The following is a 23,826-nucleotide window of genomic DNA, read 5'->3' as shown; positions in this document are numbered from 1 at the left end:
GAAAGAAACGTGGCAGATCCAGTCACTCTATGAATCCAGCTACTTATTCACGGAAACTTACGGAGTTGTTTAAACAGCAAATTTTGGACTACAACAATAGTGATTTGCTTTTGTATTTTCTCCTATTAATTTTCCAACCTCCTCAGTTTTCAGAAAAGCTGATCAAGAGTTCAGTTGAGAGGGTAAAGGAAAGTTCAGCCTCCTCTAAAAGTAACTCTCATTAAATCAGTAAGCCTGAAATACAAAAAAAAGATGTTTTTTTGTGCACAACGCTAATCCAGTTGGTAGGAACTACATCATACATTCCATAATGAAAACATTACTTGCCACATTAATTGATGAATGTTAGACCAGGTCTTTGGCCTCACTCACTTATGGGAGAACTCCCATAACAGTTGAGGAAAAGAATGTGGCCCATTTCCCATCATGTGTTTTGTTTTCATTTATATCTGTGTATATTTCCCAGTTTGGGGCCACCTGTCCCTGAACAGCTGGAAGCAGGCAATATATTCAAGAGCTTTAAGCCAAAGCACATTAACTCCTGATCTTTGGTATTGTTGGGGGTGGCTGCTGGCCATGGGAACTATCCTTCCTCTGCCTTTACACAGCTGTATGTTCTAAATCACCGGAGGGGAAAGTGTTTCCTATTAAAATGCATTATTTTTTTAGACCCTAAAGCTTGTCAGTTCCTCACCCATGACTGTTGTCACAGCTTACAGGCCAGTGTCCGTGTAAATTAGGCTACGGCGGGAAACATTGCAGTGAGTGCCAGGAAGATTATTATGGTGATCCACCTGGGCGATGCATTCGTAAGTATTGGGAATTCTAAAAATTCGTCAGTACAATCAGCCTGGGCCTACTGTGGACATGCTATGAACCAACTGCATTTTAAATTTCTTTTTTTGAATGTTGCTTTTAAATAAGGTGGACTTAGAAAATTCACAAAGTTTAATTCTGCATTTTGAAAATAATCTTCCTATAGCCCTACAAAAAGATTATTTTCCTCCTATGTTAAAAGTTTTGCCTATATTAAAATTTGTAGCCTGTCTTAAAATTCCTCCAACTCATCACAAATGAAATAGCTTCCAAAAGAAGTCAATCCAAAGAAATGTCAGATATCACCATGGGCTTACCACCATGGTCAGCCATACATAGCCACACATGGCAACTCTTTCCTCTCCTCCATTCCTCTATAAATGTGCCCTTGCGGCTAAAAAATATTGCTCATTCCCTTGCCCCATTCAATACACATTCTGAATGATTTTCTCTGGGACTCAGTTATTCAATTTTCTAAGTGGAATTGCTGCGTTAAAGCCAGGAGTGAGGCCCAGCATGGTGGCTCACACCAGTAATCCCAGAACTTTGGGTGGCTGATGTGGGTGGATCAGGAGGTCAGGAGTTCAAGAGCAGCCTGGCCAACATAGTGAAACCCCATCTCTACTAAAAAATATAAAGAAATTAGCTGGGCATTATGGTGTGTGCCTGTAGTCCCAGCTACTCAGGAGGCTGAGGCAGGAGAATCACTTGAACCGGGGAGGTGGAGGTTGCAGTGAGCCGAGATCATGCCACTGAACTCCAGCCTGGTCAACAGAGTGAGAAATCATCTCAAAAACAAAAAACAAATAAACAAAAAACAAACAACAAAAACCCAGTGTGAAATTTTGGCTCTTGGAAAGTCTGTCTTAGAGCACCTCTTTCTCTGTGTCCCTCTACTATTTTGATAATCTTATTTCATAAAAATGCTTTCATCTTTTATAAAGAAGCAGTAGAGAAAACTGCAAATAATCAAGTTAGACCACAGACTACACTAAAGCTCTGGGGGAAGAGCAGCTAATGAGGGGGAATGGCCTCCAGCTGATGAAGTGACATGACACCACCCCCAGCAAGGGGTGCCTGCTAAGCCTCTGGGCCAAGGCCTATGTGCTGGACAGATGGTATCTAGCTGAAGAGCCTAGTGTTTTTATTTGTAATTGGCATCATTTTTACCAAACCGACAAATTTATTTTTTCTTTCTTTCCTTTTTATTTATTTTTTTTTTTTTGATACAGGGTCTCACTCCATTGCCTGGGCTAGAGTACAGTGGCATGATCACAGCTCACTACAGCTGTGACCTCCCTGGGCTCAGGTGATCCTCCCACCTCAGCCCCTAGAATCGCTGGGAGGGAATACATGTGCATGCCACCACACCTGGCTAATTTTGGTATTTTTTGTAGAGATAGGGTTTCACCATGCTGCTCATGCTGGTCTGAAACTCTTGGGCTCAAGCAATCCACCCGCCTTAGCCTCCCAAAGTGCTGGGATTATAGACATAAGCCACCGTGCCCAGCCTCAAATGCATTTTTAAATTACTCGTTCCTTGTAGTTAGTCCAAAAACATAGGCTAGTGATCCCATAACCTTTTGGAAATTGCAGTAAGCTCAATAGATCTCCCAATCCTCTTTCTTCAGGCTTGGTCAGAAACCTGCTTAAAGAAAGTACCATGCGAAGTCAGTTTTTTTTTTTTTTTTTTTTTGAGACGGAGTTTCGCTCTTGTTACCCAGGCTGGAGTGCAATGGCGTGATCTCGGCTCACCGCAACCTCCGCCTCCTGGGTTCAGGCAATTCTCCTGCCTCAGCCTCCCGAGTAGCTGGGATTACAGGCACGCACCACCATGCCCAGCTAATTTTTTTTTTTGTATTTTTAGTAGAGACGGGGTTTCACCATGTTGACCAGGATGGTCTCGATCTCTTGACCTCGATCTCTTGACCCGCCTCGGCCTCCCAAAGTGCTGGGATTACAGGCTTGAGCCACCGCGCCCGGCTAGTCAGTTATTTTTAAAAATTAAGACAAAATGAATTTAATTTCTCCTCCTTTTTGGAAAATGCTATTGTTTTCCTTATGTAATGGAAGACAGCATTGTCAGCATGCCCAAGCTGGGCTTTATTTACTCGGAAGAAGTGTGACCTTGGGACTTCTTAGAGAGGCTGTAACACACCTGAATCACCCTCGGTGACTGTAGCAGCAGAGTTACTACCGTGTGTGCATCATTAAATCACACTTCTTACTCAAATAGATGAAGATCCCATGTGTAGACACTTGCACTCACACAATAAAAACATCTAATATTTGCCAAATCGAAATAGTAAACTGATTTGTTTGTGGAATATGGAGAGCTGTGCTGTCTTGCAATGGCTATCACACAGATCTCTGAAATTATATTGGCTTTAAATGTTCATCTTAAAAGTGTGAGTTGGGAAGGTTCTCAGGAGAGAGGAAAAGACCTGATTCTTGAGATAGTCATCAGCAAAAGACCCAGTGACATTCTCTGCTCCTTCTCTTTTCCTTTTTAGCGTGTGATTGCAACAGGGCAGGTACTCAGAAGCCCATCTGTGATCCAGACACAGGCATGTGCCGCTGCCGGGAGGGTGTCAGCGGCCAGAGATGTGATCGCTGCGCCCAGGGTCACAGCCAGGAATTCCCTACTTGTCTTCGATGTCATTTGTGCTTTGATCAATGGGACCACACCATTTCTTCCCTCTCCAAAGCGATGCAAGGGTTAATTAGACTGGCTACTAACGTGGAAGATAAAAGAGAGACCCTGCCTGTCTGTGAGGCAGACTTCAAAGGCCTCAGAGAGAATGTGTCTGAAATAGAAAGGGTTTTGAAACATCCTGTTTTCGCATCTGAGAAATTCTTAGAAGTCAAGGATTATCATGACTCTGTTAGGTAAGATTTGCGCTCAAGTAACAGCCAAACTGCTGCTTTACCTTAACTCTCGCCAAGCTTTAACATCCTCAGCCTTCAATTTAGAAATGTACCTATGTTGCTATAGGGAACTGATAGTTGTTCAGTTAATAACCAGGCTGGGCCGGGCGCAGTGGCTCACGGCTACAATCCCAGCACTTTGGGAGGCCGAGGCGGGCAGATAACTTGAGGTCAGGAGTTCTACACCAGCCTGGACAACATGGGGAAACCCTGTCTCTACTAATAACACAAAAATTGGCCAGGTGTGATGGTGCATGCCTGTAATCCCAGCTACTCAGGAGGCTGAGGTAGGAGAATCACTTGAACCTGGGAGGCCAAGGTTGCAGTGAGCCGTGATCACGCCACTGCACTCCAGCCTGGGTGACAAGAGCAAAACTCTGTCTCAAAAAAAAAAAAAAAAAAAAGCAGGACATGGTGGCTCACACCTGTAATCCCAACACTTTGGGAGGCCAAGGCGGTGGATCACCTGAGGTTGGGAGTTCGAGACCAGCCTGACCAACATGGAGAAACCCTGTCTCTGCTAAAAATACAAAAAATTAGCCAGGTATGGTGGTGCATGCCTGTAATCCCAGCTACACGAGAGGCTGAGGTAGGAGAATCGCTTGAACCCGGGAGGCAGAGGTTGCAGTGAGCCAAGATCATACCATTGCACTCCAGCCTGGGCAACAAGAGCAAAACTCCATCTCAAAACAAAACACCCCGGTTAATAACCATGTTTGTCTACTTTTTTCTTACAAAGTTAGGATTATATGCTATTTTTCCAGATCCCATTGATTATAACAAAAAGACAGTCTTTAATGGGGAAGCCCAAACTCAGTAAAGCTGAAAGATATGAAATTGGAAATATGGTAGTTTCAAAAAATAATATATTTTTTCAACGATACATGTAGGGAAAATTTACCAAATCTTTCCAAGTTCTTCAGTTGTTTAGAAGCCTATACATTAATATGAAATTTTATACCAAGTATGGTAGTTTCCCAAAAATGCAAGCTCGTTTTTATTACATATTACTGAATCTTTTTTTTTTTAATTTATCAACCATTTGTTGAGATTACGTTGATAGTTTTGGGCTCCGCTCAGCAAACTGCAGCCCAAGGGTGGAATCTGACACAGCCTCTTTCTGTAAATAAAGTTTCATTGGGACACAGCCATGCCCATTTATTTACAACTCCTCTGTGGCTGCTATCTCCAATGGCAGAGTTGAGTAGTTATGACAGAGACGCTACGATTCCTAGGGCAAACTTTGCCAGCCTGTTAGGGGCAAAACCAGGATGAACATAGTTTCTACCCGCATAAAAGTACACAGTCTACAAAGAAACCCCAAAAATGTGCTTACCTAGCAAAATCTCCTTCTTCCCCAAGAAAAGCTCCTAGATTAAGTAATAGTTAAAGCTGCAGAGGTTTGTCATATATAACACGAGTATAAATATAACATCACTCATTATCTATAGGGAAATATGGTAATTGCTTAAAAGTTACACAAGGAAGAAAGTACCACCCACCTAGGTAGTTCAGGGAAAGGGCCACCACATCATAAATGCAGCAACAGGGCCCAGGGAAGCCACATGGCCAGGGCCAAGCTGGCAGGTGACAACAGGCACATCTATACCTCTCTAAAGACTTCTGGGCTGGGCATAGTGGCTCACACCTCTAATTCCAGCACTTTGGGAGGCTGAGGTGATAGGATTACTTGAGGCCAGGAGTTCAAGACCAGCCTGGGCTACATAGCAAGAGGATCACATAAGCCCAGGAGTTCAAGGCTGCAAAGAACTATGATTGTGCCACTGCATTCCAGTCTGGGTGACAGAATGAGACCCTGTCTCTAAAAATAAAAACAAAAGCAAAAAAACTACTTCTACACTGCAGGATCTGGACCTCTGTGTTAATAGGTCTCCTCAATTTTCAAGAGATGTCAGACAGCCATATTTTTACTGAAATATCCCCACTTCAAAATGTAAACAGCTAATCCAATAGCACTTGTAAGAAGCCCTACTGGATAGCCCAAAGAAGACAAGTCTGAGAATGAGCTTTGGCCCGTGGACCACTGGCATGTGGTTAGACACCATTAGGAAAATGTCAAAGTAGCACAAAGAGAGCAGAATGAGCCAATCCACAGTGGACATTCTGGACAAAGAGACTACAAGAACCAGAGAGGGCAAGAAAGAGGAGTCCCCCAGGCCTGGAGGTAGGAGAAAGCAGCAGCTGCGGAGCCTCTTCAGCCAGCGTCCAGAGGCCTGCTCCCTCCTGATCCACCTGCCAAACCCCTACTTCTCTCTCTTTTTTTTTTTTAACAGAATCTTACTCTGTCACCCAGGCTGGAGTGCAACGGTGCAGTCTTGGCTCACTGCAACCTCTACCTCCTGGGTTCAAGTGATTCTCCCTGCCTCAGCTTCCTGAGTAGCTGGGATTACAGGCACCCGCCACCATGCCCAACTAATTTTTGTATTTTCAGTAGAGATGGGGTTTCGCCATGTTGGCCAGGCTGGCCTCGAACTCCTGACCTCAAGTGATTTGTCCATGTCGGCCTCCCAAAGTGCTGGGATTACAGACGTGAGCCATTGCGCAGTGACCAAACTCCTACTTCTCTTTAACAGCCACACAAATATCACCTCCTCCCTGAAGCCTTTCCTGACTTCCTCACAGAGAGGCTATGTTTCCTTCTCCATCGTCTCCCCTCTTTGTCCTCCTTTGCTGTTGCCTCGCTGGGGGATGCCCTGGGCAGGGCCTGCCCTCTCATGTGCTAGTCTTCTTCAGGCCTGGTGTAGTTCCATAAAAAATATTGCTGGATAAACTACAAGTAGAGGGGGAACAGGAGGACAAAGGACTCCAGGTGTTATGAGCATGTATTCAGAAGTCAAACCACCTGGTTTAAATCCGCTTACTAGATGTGTGGCTTTGGGCAAGCTACTCAACTCCTCCAAGCTTCAATTTCTTTATCAAAAAAGAGAGAGAGATAAAGCCTGGATTTCATAGGATCCTTGTGAGAATCACTCAAGACACGTCACTTAGCATAGCGTCTGGCACATGTTAAGTGCTTAAGGAGTCCCAATTAGAGTAATCGTCATTATTTTTATTATTATGATTATTAGCCTGAAGAATTGCAGTTGTGATGATTGGAACCTGAAGGAAGCATCTATAGATTAGAGGGGAGAGTTACAGCAGAAAACGGTAGGAAGCATTGCAGTTGTGCCAAGATAAATTAGTCCCATAAATTCATTTTATAACTTCCCTCAACTGTACCTTTCGAGATTTGTGCACGTTTCTCCATCTTGAGGAATGTGTTCATTATCCCCTCGAAGCAAGTGTAGGTGCTAAACCCAGCAAATTCAAGCATGACAAAGGCGTACCCCATCACAGAAGAAGGTGATGGGAAAAAAACCCAGGGGAACACTCTCCAGCAAGAAAACCTTCCTGTCACTAATGGAAAATAAGAATTAGGACCCTGTACAGAAGTAGCACTGAAAAGAACCTTGCTGAATGCAGATTGATTCTAAATGAAGGACTGATTTTACCCCAGGCTGAGAAAAGAGTTCTGTTTTATCATATGTTGAAAGCCAAATGTAGATCAGCTCCCTTAGATTGGTTTAACTGAAGCATGTCTGAATGCATGTTTTGAAACCCAAAATGAAGACAGAGCTTAAACAGTCAAAATGGAATGATTCGAAAGCCTTTATTCTACTAGACCTTGTATGCTGTCCATATTTTAAACGAATGTTGGAATAGTTGAACAAGGTGAATTCAGATGAAAGAGATGAGACACAGATACAATTATAAACCAACAAATGAAAAACTTGATGAAAAAATTCTTGATTAGGTATTCTAATCAAGAATACCTAACAATTAGGGCAATTTTTTCACCAATATATCAAATGTAATACAAGCTTAACTACATCCATCCTCATTTTTTCTGTCAGAAAACAAATCATGCAGCTAAATGAACAATTGAAGGCCATGTATGAATTTCAAGATCTGAAAGATACAATAGAAAGAGCAAAGAATGAAGCAGACCTCTTACTTGAAGACCTTCAGGAAGAAATTGATTTGCAATCCAGTGTCCTTAATGCGAGCATTGTGGGTAAGGGAAAAAATGCATTTTTGACTGTGTCTATACAAAGTTTGATGAGATCCATAGTGCATTCCATTAGTGAATCATCCTGTGCTTACTAATCATAGTGCCTGAGCACTTTAGAACATGCAAACACACCCCTTAAAGGTATTATTTGTTGATGGATAGTTCAACTTTTAAACATCGCAGAGCCTGGATGGTATTCATTCAAAATAACAAGTAAACAATGTCTGATATTAAACAAATGCTAATACCCAAAGAAATCTAGTGCCAAACCCATGCGAGGGGTCTTGAGTAGTCAGCAACAGAAATTCTAATACAGCCATAAGCAAATGAGAGGGACGTTTATATGCCTTCCTTGGTATAAGCCACTCCATTTTCAGTAACCATAAATGGAAAGGAATGTGAGGCAAAGGAATTCAACGCAACATTTCTCATAAGAGCTTCGTAGGGGTGGGAGTCATGCAACACATACAGGCCCTTAACTCATATCGCATATCTCTTAAAACTGAATGCGATCCATGCCTACGCCAAAATAATTTGCAGGAGAAATGGAACTCTAAAGCAAATCTTTGATGAGCTCATCTACTATTCAAAATGATACCCCTGTTATATTTGGAAATGGACAACCCATTGCTACTGAGAGAAGCATCACTGAGTTTATTCACACCTAAGCCATCCAATTGAGAGGTAAATGGAACATACAAATGAACCCATGTCAAGAAAAAACTTTGACTGCTTTTCCTTGGTCTATGTATATACTCCTACACTTGATCTGATTGTGACCTAGAAGAGAAAAAATAGGCAGTTAGGAATACCTAATTTCCCTAAAGAATGCCTAAATTTAGTGAAATAAATTCTAGCAAAGATATATTGGTGATGTTCAATAAATGCCATGTAATGAGTAAGGAATCTACTCTGATTCCTAATCCAGAAGACAGTTCCCACTGAAAGAACCCAAAATCCTTCAGAGGTTACCCCAAGCCAGGTAAAATAAAGTGAAACTGCCTCCATGCTAATCCTCTCAAGTTTGCAGTCCAATGGCAGTTTCCGGGCTGTTTTCCAATGCCTGACATTGTGCAGATCATTACAGCAAGTTCCTACCTTTGAGTTATTTCAGTCTAATGGGGGATGGGGGACAAGAATATAAACCACCCCAAACAGCATTAAGACTGTTAGAGCATCTTCAAGCTGCTTCAAAAACAGAGTAGCACGGAATTCTTCCTGGGTTCATTAGTAAAGTCTTCAGAGAACAGGTGACAATTGAATTATCTCTACCGGGTAGAGATAAATCTGCCACTAAAATGAAAGGAGAAACTAATTCTGAGCAATAGGAACATTTTTTTCATGAGAAGTGAAAAGCGTGATATATTAAGAGCATGGTCTTATAAGAACCAGAAAAATGTAAAAGATAAGGTCTTGTTGTCTCCTGCCTGGATTATGGTTGTATAGGCAGTAAAGGTCAGGACTGTGGGCCTCTGGTTCCTAAAATATGGAGTTACAGCTTAAAGCCCTAATATACTATAAATTACATTAAAATATACCGTATATATGATATTACTTTCACAAATTTGTATTAATAATGCAAACATAGAAAATATAGAGAGGTGCGTAAGAACACAAGCTATAGAGTCAAAACACCCTGGGTTCACACCCTGGCTTCATCTCTTACTATTAATGAGAACTTAGGCAAATAACTTTCCTCAACAGAGCCTCAGTTTCCTTATTTGTAAAATGAAGATGATCATACTAAAGTGCATTTCACACTTGATGGGAAGTATAGTATAGGCACCTGCAAAGCACCCAACTAGCTGTTTGTTAGCTATTGTTATCAGCCTCGACGTCAGGTTCAGGAAACTGCAGCATCAGGGTGAATCCCGCCCACAGCCTGTCTTCGTACAAACTGCTTCAACAGAACACAACCTTACCTCTTCATTTACATACGGCCTGTAGCTGCTTTCAGTCTATAATGGCAGAGGTGAGTAGTTGTAACAGAAATGCTATGGCCAGCAAAGCCTAAAATGTTAATTATTTGGCCTTTGCAGAAAAAGTTTGTCAATTCCTGCTCTATAGAGTTCAGTAAATTCAGTTGGTTTATCATATTTGAGTGTATGTAGGTGTACATAGTTAATACCTTATATTTGTGGAAAATATTTACAGAATATATTCATACTTTCTCAATTCTCTCAAATGATTATCACCAATTTACAGAGGAAGAAATAAAATATAAGAGATGAACTGATTTGCTCAGGCAGTAAAGGGTGAAGCCAGGACTCACACCACACCTGTGGACTTAAATCTCAATGCTCTGTATCTATCTATCCATATTTATTACACTATAGCTAATCTTTTTCCCCATCAAATGCAAATTCAAGGAAGAAGATGTTGAAATTTTATAGTGATAATTGAAACCAAGATAGTAGCCAAATTGTAGAATGATTATCTTAATAACTGATATATAATTTCATTTGTTTTCACAAAATTTACCTTCAATTTACATTGACATAGACTCCTCAGAAAACATCAAGAAATATTATCACATATCATCATCTGCTGAAAAGAAAATTAATGAAACTAGTTCCACCATTAATGCCTCTGCAAATACCAGGAATGACTTACTTACCATCTTAGATACACTAACCTCAAAAGGAAACTTGTCATTGGAAAAATTAAAGCAGATTAAGATACCAGATACCCAAATATTGAATGAAAAGGTAAATATTCATGATGGTAAGGTCAAAATATTTGTGGTTTTTACTTGGCATATGGAACTCTTCAATGGTATTTCCCTAGCTTACATTTAAAAAATTTTTATTATATATTATAAATATATAAACATATGTAATATATATGTTTTATTATATACTACAAAAAAACATATTTTTATTTTATTTAACTCAAGAATTGATCAAAGAGTAAAGATTGTGGCTTGATTTGATTATTTGATAAGATTTACTATTTTTAGTAAATATATCTAAATGTTCAGTACAGGCCTCTGAATATTTTCTCCTCTTGCTTCATTATAACAAAAAGGATAATTATCTTAAAAGAATAAAAAGTGGGCCGGGTGTGCTGGTTCACGCCTGTAATCCAAGCACTTTGGGAGGCCAAGACGGGTTAATCACAAGGTCAGGAGTTCAAGACCAGCCTGGCCAATATGGTGAAACCCTGTCTCTATTAAAAGTGCCAAAAAAAATTAGCCAGGTATGGTGGCAGGCACCTGTAATCCCAACTACTCAGGAGGCTGAGGCAGAGAACTGCTTGAACCGGGGAGGCGGAGATTGCAGTGAACCGAGATCACACCATTGTACTCCAGCCTGGGTGACAGAATGAGACTCTGTCTCAAAATAAATAAATAAATAAAAAGAAAAGATTAAAAAGTTCAGGCTGGATGTGGTGGCTCATACCTGTAATCCCAGCACTTTGGGAGGTGGAGGTAGGCAGATTACTTGAGGCCAGAAATTTAAGATCAATCTGGCCAATATGGTGAAACCCGTCTCTACAAAAAACACAAAAATTAGCTGGGCCTGGTGGCGCAGACCTGTAATCCCAGCTGCTCGGGAGGTTGAGGCAGGAGCATCTCTTGAACCTGGGAGGTGCAGGTTGCAGTGAGCGGAGATGGCGCCACTGCACTCCAGCCTGGGCGAGAGAAGGAGACTCCATCTCAATAAATTAAGTAATTAATTTAAAAGTGAAACTAACATATAATTCCTAAAAGTTCAACTATTTTCTCAAAAAATTAGAAATACAAAATGACAGATTGGGGCACGATACTGATAAGTAATTTAGATGTTTTGGTACCTAGGAAATGTTTAATGGGTCATCCCAATGTACCAAGGATGAACAACTATTTAAGAAAACATATGAATAAAGCAGTGCCTCAACTCAATGAGCCTGGATGACATTAGAAAGAACTCTGATGGCCAGGCGCAGTGGCTCATGTAATCTCAGCACCTTGGGAGGCCAAGGTGGGTGGATCACCTGAGGTCAGGAGTTTGAGAACAGCCTGATCAAAATGGTGAAACCCCATCTCTACTAAAAATACAAAAAATTGGCCAGGCGTGATGGTGGGCACCTATAATCCCAGCTACTCAGGAGGCTGAGGCAGGAGTCTCGAGGCAAGTGTTGCAGTGAGCTGAGGTCATGCCATTGCACTCCAGCCTGGGCAACAAGGATGACATTCTGTCTCCAAAAATAAAAAAAAGCTCTGACAACAAGTTGCTATTTAACATAAATCATTTCTCTTGCAAGGCGTGCGGAGATCCAGGAAAGGTACCATGTGTGCTCTTGCCCTGTGGCGGTGCTCTCTGCACGGGCCGGGAGGGGCACAGGCAGTGTGAGGGTCCTGGCTGTCATGGCTCCCTGACCATCTCTACAAATGCCCTCCAAAAACCCCAGGAAGCAAAATCCATGATTCATAATTTGGACAAACAGGTTTATGGGCTGAGGAATCAGGTAAATATCTTCTCTTGCTTTATTTATAAAGTTACAGTAATAAAGAAGCAGACTGTTTTAAAATTTATAAAACTGCCATATCACTTCCAAGTGAGAAGACAGATTCTAGATATTTGGTGATATTCTAGATATTCCTTATGCCTGAAAATATAGGATAAAATTATAGATTGTGGGGTCCAGCCCTACAGGGTTCTGTGAGCCACTCCTGGCTGGTGCAAAGATGAGAAATCGTAGAAATAAAAGGCGACTGGGGGCAGGGTAGATAGGGCATGGCAGTGATAGGGTCAAGTACATCACGTGTCATTCAGGGTAGGGGCTTAGGAATTTCTGGCACCCAAAGTGAGGTAAGGAACATAATGCATCAGCTTGATAAGTATTTTTCCACATTTATCAAGAAAGAACTAAAACATTAAGATTTATATTACTATTACTGATTATCTTTTCTAAGACAAAAGGAACCAGGTGCAGAGGTAGAACGTAAGAGTAGACATGGAACGTGACCACTGAAGCACAGCATCACGTAGAGATAGTTAAGCCCCTGGATGTCTGCGGGCCTGCCTGACAGCCGCCAGGCCTTACCACAAGAGCTTGGAGAAGCAGGGTTTTCTCCAGACTTCCCCAGGAAGGAGATGTCTCAGCCATTTTGGATGTCTCCTTCCCTAGCTGGCTAAACAGCAGGTGCTTTCACAGCGCTGGCGCACAGCCGAGGCACCCTCCAGCAGCCCTCATGCGGGCGTGACGAAGGGCTTAGAGCATCTTGCCTTAGTGTCATTCATTTCACAATGTCACCCCAGGTTCAAACTTCCGACCTGAGAGCCATTAGTAAAAGAATTAAGATCACCTATGAATAACTAAGATCACATATAAGTAACTAATAACTACTACTGTTATATTTCTAATTACTTTCTTCTTCATTATTTGTATGGAAATAGGCTGAGGCCTTTTACTTCTGCCTTGACACTTATGGGATCTCCCCCCTACAATAGATAATGGATATAAATGTATCTTTAGAAATAGAGGTGAATATTCATCTATTTCCTATTATATATATGTATACAGTTGACTTTTGAACAACATAGAGGTTAGGGGCACCAAGCCCCCACTCCACAATTGAAAATTCATATATAACTTTTGACTCCCCCAAAATTTAACTACTAATAGCTCACTGTTGACTGAAAGCCTTACCCATAACTTAAATAGTAGATTAACATACATTTATGTATGTATTACGTAAAGTAAGCTAGAGATGAGAATATTAGCAGGAAAATCACAAGGAAGAGAAAATACACTTACTAGTCATTGAGAGGAAATAGGTGATCATAAAGGTCTTCACATTGAGTAGGACAAGGAGGAGGAAAAAGAGGGATTGGTCTTGCTGTCTCAGAGGTGGCAGAGGCAGAGGAGGTGGAAGGGGAGGCAGAAGAGGCAGGCATACTCAGTATAAGTTTTGTTGAAAAAAATTTCTGTGTAAGTGGGTGTGTGCAGTTCCAACCTGTGTCATTCAGAGGTCAATTGTGTGTGTTATGAGAGAGAAAGAATTCAAGATATATTATCATAGGTCATAGACTCGTGTGGACATGTTTGTTTACAGCAAAAACTACATAGAAATGACAAGACTACAAGCCTTAAAAATTTGAAAACAGGCCAGGAGTAGCGGGTCTCGCCTATAATTCTAGCACTTTGGGAGGCCAAGGTGGGAGGATCCCTTGAGCCCAGGGGTTCAAGACCTGCCTGGGAAACAAAGATAGGTGACCCTATCTCTATTTTATAAAATAATAATAATAATAAAAGAAAAATATAAATAATTAAACTAAATCTCTCAAAGCAAAGAATAATTTTTCATAAATTCATAAATATGTAAGGGTATATTTGAAATTCTACTAATTATATAAATTGTAATGTTAGAATTTAATGTTAGAAAATAGCTTAATAGAAATTAAACTGTGCCTTGAACTCATTCCCCTGTTGATAGACTGATCAAGTTGTTTTAATATTTAATTTCCTTATAATTAAATCTATAATAATTTGAAATGATTTCATTTACTTTTCTGGTCATATTTATAAATGAGCATCATTTTAAAATACCTGGTTTACTTTAGGCTTTTTCTTTAAGAATGCATTTTATTCTCTGGTTTGAAAACAAGATAGTGGTGTGCTCCCCAATCTGGTTTTTTTTTTTTTTTTTTTTTTTTTTTTTTTTTGTTTTTCTTTTTTTTTTTTTTTTTTTTTTTTTTTTTTTTTTTTGACAATACACATAGAGGCTCTGACAAGGAAGAAAAAGCTTTTAAAAGAGCTGAATTTTTTACCACTATATATTGAATATTATATCAGTAAGCATTCTTGTTTGCAAGCAAAAAAACCCCACTCCTGAACAAAAAGGAAATATATGTAAGGACATCTGGGTCTCAAACTCCAGTAAAGGATAGAGGGTCAAGCTTGGCAATGGGATGAGAACCACAGCCAGGATACATGCAAACACACACGCATGCACACACACACACATACACACACATAAACCCTATATCCTTGAGCAAGCATCTGATTAGCCAATCTGGAACACATCCCTACATAAATATTGAAACTTTACTTACATAGTCACAATTCTGTATTGCCACATCCATTTCCATTTACATGTGGTTCTTCATTGCTTTAACAAATATCCATTGAGCATCTACTATGTGCTAGGCATCCATCTACAAGCTGAGAATACAGCAGCAAACATAGCAATGTAAATCCTGGTCTTATGTCCCAGTTCTTAAAACATTCCTTAATTGTTTAATGTAATTTTAAACTATTATATTGCTCCTTCTTAAAAAAAAAATAGAAATCTCACCCTCATTTAAAGGAGTCCTGATTGCCACTTGATTATATTATTAAGTCAACAATATGTTAAGCTATCAGTGCTAAAAGATTATCCTTGAAATCCATATTAGCAGAATCTAGTTTAATCAGCACAAAAATGGAGAACTGGAAAATGATGAGAGGGGACGTCATGTTGATAAAATGATGTGCTGTTTGCCTCCTGATTAGAAGGAGGAAGAGTGCCAGAAGAGATTGTGAGAGAATTCTCAGGAGTCAATTGTGACAGAAGATGGATTGCAGAGGGTTGTTTCAAGAGTGAAGTAATTTCATGACCTCTTTCTTTCTGAACATGGTATCAACTAATCTATGCTGAGATTTCCTCTGTATCACTTGGTGCTTTGCTGCCTAGTGTATTTTATTTCTGGAATTCTCATTTTACTGCAATCCATTCTTACTGCTATCCATTTTAAAGCTAAGAAAGTTCTAGAGAATTAAGTATCAACTCTGAAAAAAAAGATACACATTGTTAATCAGGTAAATACTATTTTGTTTTATCATATGCAAATGACCATAATTTAAATCCTTTTCCTAAAAATCTGTATGGCTCAAATTAAGCAGACTCCTTTTGTGGGGGAATAAAGGGATTTTTTTTTCTTTTTTTTTGAGACAAGAATTTCACTCTGTCTGGCCCAGGTTGGAGTGCATGGCACGATCTTGGCTCACTGCAACCTCTGCCCCCTGGATTCAAGCTATTCTCCTGCCTTAGCCTCCTGAGTAGCTGGGATTATGGGCATGCACCACCGTGCCTGGCTAATTTTGGTATTTTTAGTAGAAACAGGGTTTCACCATGTTGTCCAGGCTGGTCTCGAACTCCTGACCTCAAGCAATCTGTCCGCCAAAGTGCTGGGGACTACAGGCATGAGCCACCATGCCCGTTGGATTTTTTTTCATCCTAATTATGTTTGATCCTAATTAGCCCTACTTCTGTCATAATTAATTTATTCAATAAAGCTCAGCTTGTTGGCAGTATTGTCCTATTGCTTCTGGGTTTTATCTCTCTCTCTAATTTGTTGGAATCCCAAGAAAAAGTCCATGACCTTTCTCAGATCACACAATTAAGAATTTGCACTTCTAGTTCACGAGCCTATTATTTCCATCATTCCTCTAAGAGTACAAAGTGTCTGGAATTTATCTTTGTAGCACACTCTCAGTTCAAGCTCATTTATTAAGAGGAGGAATGCTTTTTTGTTAGTTTTCAAGGAAAGTAGGTTACTTGAATTTGAGGAATGTTTAGAAGAGTAACATTTTAACTTACATAAAAGAAAATGCTCCTCAACCTATTAAACATGATGACCACTGCAGGTGAGTAGTCCTATGTAATTTCTGTGAAAGTTGTTGGTATTATAGAATGCTGAAGCCCTATTAAAACAAAATTTATATTTTAGACTTATATTAGAAAAATTCATTAGCGCTTGGCCAATAATGTTCTAAAAGATAAATTAGTGACATCAAGAAAACCTGATAATGAGAAGAGATAATAATCACCTTGTAAAAGATTCCTTGCAAATGAATCTATGGTTTATCTAGACTTCTATTTAGTTTTTAGTGACAGTTTTATTTGGTCCAGCTAAGTAATTAAACATCAAAGAACATGCCTAATTGTTGAGTATTTTCTTCATTGTGTTTTTCTCATTCCAGATCAAAAATATAAGTAAACTGACCGAAGTCTCCAAAAACAATGCCTTACAGCTAAGGGAAAAACTGGGAAATATAAAAAACCAAAGTGACTCTGAAGAAGAAAAAATAAGCCTCTTCATCAAAAAAGTGAAAAACTTTTTGTTAGGTAATTTTTAAAACTATATTAGTACTAGTTCTTGTTTTTTTCTCCTTTTTAATGTATACTCAAATATCATAGCCAGTTCCAAATTATATTAATTGGAAATGACAAGCCTAAATCAGAAAAAATGATACTCCTTTTGGTTTTTAATTCGTTAATGAGAATAATCTCAAAATACCAACTGTGTGCCAAAAAAATTATGGCTTTCTGTAAAAGATAAATGTAGTAACAAAGGCTAGAATTTAGTTAAAATTCCAAACACATGAACTTTGTGTTTAAAGTTATTTTATGTGGTTTTTCAGATTCCCTAACATCAGGATTCAGTCATTTTCTTTGCTGACAGAAATGATATGAGATCAAGAGATGATGAATTTTAGTTAGATATCAAATATCATAGTGAGTTGGCATCTAAAAAAATGTATTATTAGCTATTATTGACTATTTTCCAGTCTTCTTTTGTTGGTTCTCTGTGACTGACCAAAAGTAACTATTTGATTTATTATACATTATGCCTTACTTTGGGAAAGGCTCATTTTAAACTCCAGAGAATTAGTGAAGATTTTAAAAATCAAGCGCTGAAGCTGGAAATTGACCTGAAACCTCACTCTTCACACACACACACGCGCGCGCGCTCGCGCGCGCGCGCGATTAATCTTAAATGGCTTCTTTCATAATCATTTTCCAAATTCAATAATTTAATGTTTTACACATGAATTGGCAGTTGGAGCATCCATTACAATCTCTTCAGTCACTTCATTATTCTACTTAATATGTGTGAGAGGCCCCTGTGGCCAAGATTTTGTTTTGTTTTGTTTTGTTTTCCTATCTCAATGTTTCTAGAAATTGTATTGGCAGCTTCTAGCCGTTATTTTCAAGATAAACAAAAATTAAGTGGAAATTACCTTTGACAGAAATAATCAGTAAAAATGAATGGGGTAGAATCAGTCTACTGGACATTTTGTTTGTTCAAAAGCAAACTTTCAATGAGTAAGCGGGATGAATCAGTATTGACTGGACCTAGATCTAGGATTAGGCTGGGCTGAGAAGGCACCAAAACAAACATCCAAATCAAAATTTCTAAACTAATTGCATGAACTGGTGGAATAGGGCCTACATGACCTCCTTGCTTCCTAGTTTGCTGGGTTGATACCATGTCTTTGCTATTGTGAATAGTGCTGCAATGAACATACATATGAATGTGTCTTTATGATAGAATGATGTCTAATCCTTTGGGTGTATACCCAGTAATGAGATTGCTGGGTCAAATTGTAATTCTTTTTTTAGGTTTTTGAGGAATCGCCACACTGTTTTCCACAATGGTTGAACTAATTTACACTCCCAACAACAGTGTATAAGTGTTTCTTTCTCTAATCTCACCAGCACCTGTTATTTTTTAACTTTTTAATAATCACCATTCAGACTGGTGTGAGATGGTGTTTCATTGTGGTTTTGATTTGCATTTCTCTAATGATCACTGATGCTGAGATATTTTTCATATGCTTGTTGGCCCCATGAATGTCTTCTTTTGAAAAATATCTGTTTATGTCCTTTGCCTACTTTTTAAGTTTTTTTTTTTTTTCCCCGTAAATTTGTTTAAGTTCCTTATAGATGCTGGATATTAGACCTTTGTCAGATGCATAGTTTGCAAACATTTTCTACCGTTCTGTAGGTTGTGCTTCCTCTATTGATAGTTTCTTTTGCTTTGCAGAAGCTCTTTAATTAGATTCCATTTCTCAATTTTTGCTTTTGTTGAAATCACTTTTGGCATCTTTATCATGAAATCTGTGCCCATACCTATGTCCTGAATAATATTGCTTAGGTTGTCTTCCAAAGTTTTTACAGTTTTGGGTTTTACATTTAGGTCTTTAATCCGTCTTGAGTTAATTTTTGTATAAGATGTAAAGAGGGGGTCCAGTTTCAGTTTTCTGTATATGCCTAGCCAGTTATCCCAGCACCATTTATTGAATAGGGAGTCTTTTCCCTTTTTCTTGGTTTTGTTGACTTTGTTGAAGACCAGATAGTTCTGGGTGTGTGGCCTTATTTCTGAGCTGTCTATTCAGTTCCATTGGTCTACGTATCTGTTTTTGTACCAGTGCCACACTGTTTTGGTTACTGCAGCCCTGTATTATAGTTTGAAGTCAGATAGCATGATGCGTCTAGCTATATTCATTTTGCTTAGGATTGCCTTGGCTAGTTGGGCTCTTTTTTGGTTCCATGTGAACTTTAACATAGTTTTTTCTACTTCTGTGAAAAGTGTCATTGGTGGTTTGATAAGAATAACATTGAATCTGTACATTGTTTTGGGCAGTATAGGCACTTTTATGATACTGATTCTTCCTATCTATGAGCATGGAATCTTTTTCCATTTGTTTGACTCATCTCTGTATTTTTTGAGCAGTGTTTTGTAGTTCTCCTTGCAGAGATCTTTCACCTCCCTAGTTAGCTATATTCTTAGGTATTTTTACTTTTTTTGTGGTAATTGTGAATGACACTGTGTTCCTGGTTTGGCTCTTGGCTTGACTGTTGTTGATGTATAGCAATGCTAGTGATTTTTGTACATTGATTTTGTATCCTGAGACTTTACTGAAGTTATCAGCTTAAGGAGCTTTTGGGCCAAGACTAAGGGGTTTTCTAGATATAGGCTCATACCATCTGCAAACAGGGACAGTTTGACTTCCTCTCTTCCTATTTGGGTGTGCCTTATTCTTTATCTTGCCTGATTGTTCTGGCCAGGACTTCCAATACTATGTTGAACAGGAATGGTAAGAGAGGGCATCTTTGTCTTGTGCTGGTTTTCACGGAGAATGCCTCCAGCTTTTGTACACTCAGTATGATACACTAGAACTTTTTTAATTAACAAGTTACTGTTTCTGGCTGGGTGCAGTGGCTCACACCTGTAATCCCAGCACTTTGGGAGGCCAAGGTGGGCAGATCACCTGAGGTCAGTAGTTCAAGACCAACCCGGCCAATGTGGCAAAACCCTGTCTCTACTAAAAATACAAAAATCAGCTGGATGTGGTGGTACGCACCTGTGATCCCAGCTACTCAGGAAGCTGAGACAGAAGAGCCGCTTGAACTCAGGAGGCAAAGGTTGCAGGGCTGAGATCATGCCACTGCACTCCAGATTGGGCAACAGAGCAACACTCTGTCTCAAAAAAAAAAAAAAAAAAAAAAAAAAGTACTGTTTCTTTAAAGAGCCAACTCCCTGAATCTATTTAAAATGTGGTTTTACTTTACTCACAAAAAAAGTCTTGTCATATTGCTTGAAAAATAACACAGAAAGGAAAATATTTCATTTATATTAAGAAAAATAGCTAAACAAAATGACTACCAGCAGACTCTATACTCATGTCATATCATTCAAATGCCGAAAATCCTTTTTGGCTCCCACTGTTCTCTGAACAAAGTCTAAGTTCCTTAGCCTCTGACATGAGGACTGTGCCATCTGCTTCCAGCCCTGCTAAGCACACTACTCTCCTGCCAATAGTGATCCAGGCACTGTTTCTTGTACCACCCTGAGCTTCAGCTCCTGTGATTCTCTCAGTTTAGAATGCCTCTTACCACTCCCCATGCCCCACGGTCTCCACAAGTTTAATCTGCTGTCCTCCCAGGGCCAGTTTCAATGCATCTGAAGTCCTTCCTGGAGTATTTTCTCCTTCCCCCGAACCCCACAGCATTTTGCCTTATATTGATCACTTCTGTTCCTATGTGATCAATATTTGTATATAATGACATATAGATCTTCACCTGACAGCAAGCCCCCTGAGGAAAAGCTCCATGTCTAGTTCATCTCTAGCTTCCCTATGGGAATTATAGGTGTTCAGTAAGTCACTGGAGAGTGACAAATGGCTGTTGCTCTAACACAGGGGTGTCCAATCTTTTGGCTTCCGTGCGCCACACTGGAAGAAGAATTGTCTTGAGCTACACATAAAATATACTAACAATAACTGATGAACTAAAAATAAAAATAAAATCACAAAAAAACTCATAATGTTTTAAGAAAGTTTACGAATGTGTATTGGGCCACATTCAAAGTCGTCCTGGGTCATCACATGTGGCCCTCGGGCTGTGGGTCAGACAAGATTGCTCTAATAGTTCATCTTCTACTTTAGTTCTCAATAGAGGCCAAATTTACTTTTCTGGAAAGTAGAGCATGGATGTATTTAAAACTTTATTTGTAACATGCTATTAACATGTTACTTTACTTTGTGTTGTCTCACTCCAATCCCAGAATAGGCCTTTGAGTTGTAGCATCAGGTATAGTTACCCAATTATACAGATGAGCAAAAATTGTGAGGCTTTTTAATGTCATGGAGGACCAGAATCCAGTTTTGTTGACTTCAAACCCAATGCTTCCTTACTGTCTCATTCATTTTGCTTAAAGTTTCATTACAAATATCTAAACATTTTCATTGCTTTTGAGTCTGTACTTATAATAAATCATTCTTAGGACATTTTGTAGAATACACACAATGTTCCAAGTCTTTAGTATTTTGTTTTTCCAACAAGCATTTGTTCAACAAGTATGCAGCGCTCAGTGAGCAATATTTCATCCAGACAGAAGGGACAACTGAGGATGAAGAGTCTATGGGACACCTACAATGTATTCTAGAGACTCATAATCAAATGCAAGTGCATTTGGCTGAGACATCATTGTGGTTATACTTTTAAGATACAGTGTTTGTTAAGGAGACGCGATTACCTAAAACCCTCCTTCTTATTTAAGAGGAAAATGTGCCTCCAGAAGACATAGAGAAGGTTGCAAATAGTGTGCTTGACATTGACCTACCAATTCCATCCCCGAATCTAATTGATGAACTTGACAAAATACGGAAACTTATGCAGCTCTGTGAGGATTACAGGACAGATGAAAACAGGCTAAATAAAGAAGCAGATGGAGCCCAGAAGCTTTTGGTGAAGGCCAAAGCAGCGGAGTAAGTACTGTATTAATATTCTTATCTTGCTCTAACAGACCATCTGCTGAAAGGACATCTGGAAATATTTGCCTAGGGAGCTGTAGTATTCAAATGAAATTATCTTCTGATAGTTCAGTGTCCAAATTGAGAGCTGAGCTCTCTGTGGAGGTTCCCCGGGAAGCTGCGTGACTGGGCGACAGGGTTCAGGGATGCTTTCTTCCTGTTTTCTTAGACTCAAAATACCTTTCCTGTGGCCGTTACCTTTTTATACCAGTGCATACCAATAAATGTTAAATACTCATTATATGCCAATATTTTAACAGGTGGTTGGAATATTGGTACAGTTTTTCCAGTATTACAGTTGCTATTTTCTAAGTTTACTACACTAAGCAGCACTTTGAAATTTAAAAAAATTTTTTTAAGTCTGATATTGGCCTGGCATGGTGGCTCACGCCTGTAATTCCAGCACTTTGGTAGACCGAGGCAGCCAGGTCATGAGGTCAGGAGATCCAGACCATCCTGGACAACATGCTGAAACCCCGTCTTTATTTTTAATAAGTCTGATATTTCACTCCCTCAGTACATTCTCAGTAAAAAGACATTAGTTGGCACAATAGTAATTGCAGTTTTTGCCATTGGAAGTAATGTCGTTTACTTTCAAAGGCAAAAATCGCAATTACTTTTGCACCAACCCAATATAATGATGGCAAACAGAAGAAATGAACACTAGAGCTCTAAGAGTACTGAAAGACTAAAATGATATCTATGGTATACAGAGTTAACTAACTCTTACCTTTATCTCGTTGACTTAGCCAAGCCAAAGAGAAAATCTGTGTTGAAGGGCCAAGTGCAGTGGCTCATGCCTGTAATCGCAGCACTTTGGGAGGCCAAGGTGGGCAGATCACGAGGTCAGGAGTTTGAGACCAGCCTGACCAACATGCTGAAACCCTATCTCTACTAAAAATACAAAAAATTAGCTGGGCGTGGTGGCATGTGCCTGTAATCCCAGCTACTCAGGAGGCTGAGACAGGAGAATTGCTTGAACCCAAGAGGTGGAGGCTGCAGTGAGCTGAGATCACGCCATTGCACTCCAGCCTGGGCAACAGAGCGACACTTTGTCTCAAAAAAAAAAAAAAAATGAAAAGCCATGTTGATGTTTTTATGAGTATGGGTGGTGTGGGTCAGAGTTACGGGATCAGTTAGGTGGTGGTAACATCATCAGCACCCACCATCACTGAGATCTGAGCCATTGTCACTGTCTCGTCATCCACGTGTACAAATGAAGTACAGCAGATTTATCCAAAAGTCCAACCCCTTCCAGGTTTAATATTTAAAACCAGGAAGATTAAGTAACTGCATAGCAATTACTTAAAGATTAAGTAATCACACAGAAATTAAAAATGATGCTGATTGGTAGGGCACAGTGGCTCAAGCCTATAATCCCAGCACTTTGGGAGGCCAAGGCAGGTGGATTACTTGAGGCCAGGAGTTCGAGACCAGCCTGGCCAACATGGCAAAACCCCATCTCTGCTAAAAATACAAAAATTAGCCAGTGTGGTGGTGTGCACCTGTAATCCCAGCTACTCAGGAGTCTGAGGCAGAGAATTGCTTGAACCTGGGAGGCAGAGGCGGCAGTGAACCAATATGGCGCCACTGCACTCTAGCCTGGGCGACAGAGGGAGACTCCATCTCAAAAAAAAGAAATATTGTGTTGATGAATGATGTTTAGTAGCAGGCAGAGATTCTTACAGTGCAATGGTAATGCTTTCAGAAAGTAGGTAACGTCAAACTGAACAGGAAATTGAAAAAAAAAAAAGCAGATATCAATTTACACATGAAAGAGGATCTCAATTGCGAAAATAAAAATTTTGCTACAATTTACTTATATTTTTAAAAGATGGCAAAATTGCTGGTAATTTTTTTCTTACTTTTTTTTTCTTTTTTGGTGTAAATTTTTTTTTCTAAAATTGCTGTAATAAGCAGTACATTGATTTTTTTTTTTTTTT

The 23,826-nt window shown here is 39.5% G+C and overlaps 1 protein-coding gene across 4 annotated transcripts in view; it reads left to right on the top strand.

Moving 5' to 3' along the window:
* The window catches only part of LAMB4 (laminin subunit beta 4), a 109,821-nt gene that overhangs the window by 73,142 nt on the left and 12,853 nt on the right, over nucleotides 1–23,826 (top strand). For 3 of the 4 annotated variants that reach the window (XR_005203143.1, XM_017546836.2, XM_037745114.1), the window contains exons 24-30: nucleotides 713–809; nucleotides 3,330–3,705; nucleotides 7,659–7,819; nucleotides 10,319–10,524; nucleotides 12,062–12,265; nucleotides 16,766–16,910; nucleotides 21,631–21,838. Coding sequence is in view for 3 of the 4 variants with exons in the window: in XM_017546836.2 (XP_017402325.1) it covers nucleotides 713–809; nucleotides 3,330–3,705; nucleotides 7,659–7,819; nucleotides 10,319–10,524; nucleotides 12,062–12,265; nucleotides 16,766–16,910; nucleotides 21,631–21,838 (1,397 nt within the window). In the remaining variant the exon portion in view is untranslated. Of the gene's footprint in view, nucleotides 1–712; nucleotides 810–3,329; nucleotides 3,706–7,658; nucleotides 7,820–10,318; nucleotides 10,525–12,061; nucleotides 12,266–15,295; nucleotides 15,617–16,765; nucleotides 16,911–21,630; nucleotides 21,839–23,826 lie in introns of those variants that run through there. The other variant, XM_037745115.1, reaches the window with a different exon arrangement.

Source organism: Cebus imitator, unplaced genomic scaffold (assembly GCF_001604975.1).
Source record: "Cebus imitator isolate Cc_AM_T3 unplaced genomic scaffold, Cebus_imitator-1.0 Scaffold192, whole genome shotgun sequence".
NCBI classification, from domain to species: Eukaryota; Metazoa; Chordata; class Mammalia; order Primates; family Cebidae; genus Cebus; species Cebus imitator.
Note: the sequence above shows the minus strand (reverse complement) of the source record. Positions and strands in the feature narration are given on the sequence as shown.